The 4,626-nt window shown below is 33.5% G+C and overlaps 1 protein-coding gene across 1 annotated transcript in view; it reads right to left on the minus strand.

The window, feature by feature from the left end:
* The window catches only part of TASOR (transcription activation suppressor), a 61,495-nt gene that overhangs the window by 47,754 nt on the left and 9,115 nt on the right, over positions 1-4,626 (minus strand). Inside the window, exons 2-5 of the mRNA XM_042780466.1 lie at positions 4,086-4,231; positions 2,198-2,290; positions 1,420-1,492; positions 840-931 (exon numbers count right to left, since the gene is read on the minus strand). Of these exons, the coding sequence (XP_042636400.1) occupies positions 840-931; positions 1,420-1,492; positions 2,198-2,290; positions 4,086-4,231 (404 nt within the window). The remainder of the gene's footprint in view (positions 1-839; positions 932-1,419; positions 1,493-2,197; positions 2,291-4,085; positions 4,232-4,626) is intronic.

Below are 4,626 nucleotides of genomic sequence, written 5' to 3' on the forward strand. Positions count from 1 at the left end.
ATAGGTCAAATGGCTTAACACAGTCCATAAAGACAATGTTCTAGGTTCTACTATGATGAGTAGCAATTGGGGTCTTTAAAGGATGCAAACGGCCATCTAAGATACAACTACTGATCTCTTCCTGTCCAGAGCAAAGAAGTGTAAAGAAAAATTATTTCATAGAAATAATTAATCCAAAGTACTAATGGACCACACAAATCACGCCTCCATTAGCTTGAAACCGTTAAGAATTAGATGGTGCCCAATTACCACCACACCAACTGCTCTGACTGAGATCACAATAGAAGGTCCTGAACAGAGTGAGAGAACAATTCAAAATCATAAAAAAGATCAGACTTACTGGTCTGACACAGACTGTTGGATCCCAGAGACTATGGCCCTTATACACCCTTTACACCTGGAACTAAACCCACTCCCGGAGTTAAGCCAAACATGAGACATGCCTATAAAGTGAACAATAACACCTGTGAGGAACATGCTCCTCAAAATAATTAAACATACACCCAGAAGGGCAGCATTTGCTCAAAAACAAAGTACAGAAGGCAGGAATGGGCAGGAAAGATGGACAACTGAAATAGCAAATTCGAGAGGAAGTGGGAGGAGTATTGTTACACTGGGGGGATTGCAACTAACACTTCCAAACAAAATGTGTATAAACTGCTGAATGGGAAACTAATTTGCACTATAAACTTTCACCCAAACCACAATAAAATGTTAAAAAAAAAAAAAAAGTATCTTTATATACCAAGCACACATTTTTAATCAAACCTCTGAAAACTTAGGGCCAACTACAATACCTATCAAATGTTCTTTGATATATGAAATATAGTTGAAGTTACCTTCATAATTTTAAAAATAACAACATCACCCGTTGCCCCAGCTTCCAAAGGATTAGTTTGTAATAAATCAGCATACCTAGAAAGATAGATACCTAGTAAACAAGAAAAAAAAATATTAATTTTATTCTGAGTAAGAAGGATACAAATACAAAAACATACAAATATTTAAGCTAATAATAAGAGGTGAGAGAGAAGATACTTCTTTCTCAAGAAATTTAAGGATGGCAAAAAACAGCTGAGATATAACCAAAACAAAAATAAAACCAGAAAAAAAAAACCTCATAAAAGTAACGAAACTTTTTAAAATCACTAGGACTAGAGCAAGACATTTTTAAAAAGTAATCTTCAATCACTCTGAAGCATGAAAAATCAAAAACAAAAGATAAAACTGATTTCACCCTGTAGAATCTGAAACTAGTCTCCTTTTCTAGGAATATGACAATTTAATTTAATTATAAATTAAATTTGTAATTTAATTTTATTATAAAGATCTCAGCAAAATTATGTAACACATTTTTCAATGGCAACTAAATAGTAGGCATACAGAAACAAAAAATAATAATAAAAAAACAATAATTACCCATAGAAGGACTGCCAAGAATTGTTATTTTGGATTGGCCCACCTGTAATCCTTTTTCACATATGCTTTGAACCTAAAATAAACAAAACATTCATCTTACTATCATATAGTAACATTAAAAACTTGGAAAGGTTATCTAAAAACTTGTTTTAAGTAAAATCTAAGCTTATAAACTGAATAAACTTCTGTATTACAGAAATTTCATATATATCCCAGCTTATGTAAGAGTACCCAAATTAAAATCTCATTTTGGGGATGTATTAATTGTTGCATTATTTCATTAAAACTAACATAAAATGATTTATGCTTTCCACTGAAACAAAGTCAGTATCTGTTTTTGTTTATGCTAGGCTGTGATAGATATTCTGAATTCCTGACATTCACATATATAAAAATTCCCCTTTAGAAAGAATTAGAACCAGTAAAACATTTAAAGAGAAAGTAATTCCACCTAAACAACTTCAATTAAGGGCAGGGGGATGGGATGGAATGTTCTAATCACAGATGCTAAGCAATATAAACGGTCATTTTTTTAGTAAGAGAAAATTATTAATTATCAAGCACATTCTAGGAAAAGTAAACAGAATTGGTCAGAGAGAAAAAATGAGCACATATAAAAATAAATTATAAAACAACGAAACATGTTGCCCCACTAAATCATTTCTTCCACTTATACACCTAGAAAATGGTAAGTTTATAACTGAGTATATTATTGAATAAGTGTAAAGTAACTGAAAATGGAAACATCCTCAATTTTTTTTTTATAGGCTTCACTCACCTGATGTCGATCAACCATCAGAAATGCATAGGATTCTACAAGTTCCTTATCTAAGCGGCCATCAAACTTCAGTTCTCTTCGCTTTTCTGTAAACTAAATGAAATTAAATCTGTAATAACTATTTAGTGTGTCTCTTTTCAAGCTAAGAGTTTCAGAATTTTATTTCCAAAAACTTGTAAACCTATCAAAGTAGAAAGAAACTATGTTTTTCCTCACTATTATTTCAGCCCTTTAAATTTTCTTTTCCCATTGTAACTGGCTCTTTTACCATACAGTCAAACAAGCATCTAGTGTTTATCAATTTTAACTAAATTTCCATCAAAATTTTACACATTCCAATTCTTCCACAGGTTGTAAGTGCAATCTTAGTTATCTTTGTCTCTCCTGTTTTCCTTAGGATGGTATATGATGTACAATAGGTAGTTTAGTAAATATCAAATGACCAAGCTCTAGATTATGAACTTAAGTAGGACAAGGGATGTGTCTTTTCTTTATACCTCTTTTCTCAATGTCAAGCACACAGACATGCTTTATAAAAATTTCTAGGATAAAAGAATGGGCTTAGTCTAAATACATGTGGGGAGCTCTGGTAGCATAGTGGCTAAGGCACTTGACTGCTAACCAGAAGGCTGGCGGTTCAAACCCACCAGCCACTCCTCGGAAGGAAGATGGGGCAGTCTACTTCCATAGTGATACTGCCTTGGAAACCCAAGGAGGGATCGCTATGAGGCGGGTCCCACTCGCTGGCAAACAACAACAGTTAAGTCGCCTTGAACTGCTGGCTTTCACTTTCAGATGTAAGAAAAGAGATAAACATTCAAAAGGTAGACTCCACATATCTAGTAACTTTATATGCAATATTCAACTTCATAGGCAATATTTAGGACATTACTTATCTTCAGTAACATAATTAATGAATCTTTAGACTAAATTTTCATATAAAAAATAACAATCCCTTTCACACCATGCAACCCCATCAAAATACCAAAGTTTTAATTTCTCTGGGAGCCAGTAATGTTCTTCCCCTTTGAGAATCTTTTCAAACTTAGCATCATGTTAATCAATTTGTAAAAGTACAAAATTAATAGTATTTCATGTCCAATAGAAATACAAATTAAATCCTTTTAAACTTCTCATTTTGCATTACCTGAGTTACAAATGCTGGCTATTCCTATAAAGAATACTTCCTGTTCAAAGAATAGTCTGATTTGTATATTAAAACTTAAATTCATTATCAACAATTTTTTTGGTCCCACTTTTTTTTTTTTGTCCACAATTTTTTTTGGTCCACAAATATTAAGGAATTCCAGCCACCAAGCAATCACTGGGGGGAAAATCAAGTATGTCATAAGAAAAATATAGGTTTCATTTCATAATTATCTTATTTAGATACACTATTAGAGATTACATTCAATTAAATTGACATGAGCTCATAATAAATAAGTTAATTCAATATATGAAAGGGCAAAAAGGCTTGTTGTGAATTTACAATTAAACCATTATACAGTAAGCTGTCCCTATACTTAAGATTCATTTTTAGGAGGAAAAATAGTTTACATATCAGTAAGAGTTTAATACAGGGAGCTCTGGTAGCGTAGTGCCTAAGGCACCTGACTGCCAACCAGAAGGCTAGCAGTTCAAACCCACCAGCCACTTCTCAGAAGGAAGATGGGGCAATCTACTTCGTAGTGATACTGCCTCATAAATCCAAGGAGGGGTCGCTATGAGTCAGGTCTGACTCGACGGCACATAACAACAACAACAAGAGTTTCAGCAGATAAATGTAATAACGACATCAACAATGTTTAGGGAAAAAACATGTTATTGAAAACTTATTTTCCCTTCCATAATTCTGAAGAACTTAAAATAAACACAATTTAAAACATACCTCCTTTTCCAAAAGCTCATTATGTATCAAGCAAGCACGTTTGTAGTTAAAATTTGCTACCGAGGTTGGTTCAAGGTAAGATGAATGCAGAATGTTTAAAATATCTTCAAATTCTCGGGAGCCCGGAGTTAATGTCTGGAAAAGTGCTAAACATTTGAAAAAAAAAATTAATTTTAAGATCATTCCATTTTAAATGTAGTTTAATGTATTTCTGTGCATTGGTTAACTTCTAAATAAAGTGGGAAAAAAAGTCATAAAGCCTATCTTAACTTTGTCATATGCAAAAGATATACTTATTTAACTGCAGAAAAATTAAAATCAGTTGCCTCTTCAACAATGACCATCTGGCATTGCACAAAGACTGCTGTTGCTGTTGTTATGTGCCCTCGAGTTGGACCCGACTCATAGCGACCCCTCCTTGGGTTTCTGAGGCAGTATCATTACAGAAGTAGATTGCCCAACCTTCCTTCTGAGGAATGGCTCTGGTGGGTTTGAACGGCCAGACTCCTGGTTAGCAATCCAATGCTTTTGGGCACTATGC

Source organism: Orycteropus afer, unplaced genomic scaffold (assembly GCF_000298275.1).
Source record: "Orycteropus afer afer isolate SDZICR_OR568_19922 unplaced genomic scaffold, OryAfe1.0 scaffold00041, whole genome shotgun sequence".
In the NCBI taxonomy this organism is placed as follows: Eukaryota; Metazoa; Chordata; class Mammalia; order Tubulidentata; family Orycteropodidae; genus Orycteropus; species Orycteropus afer.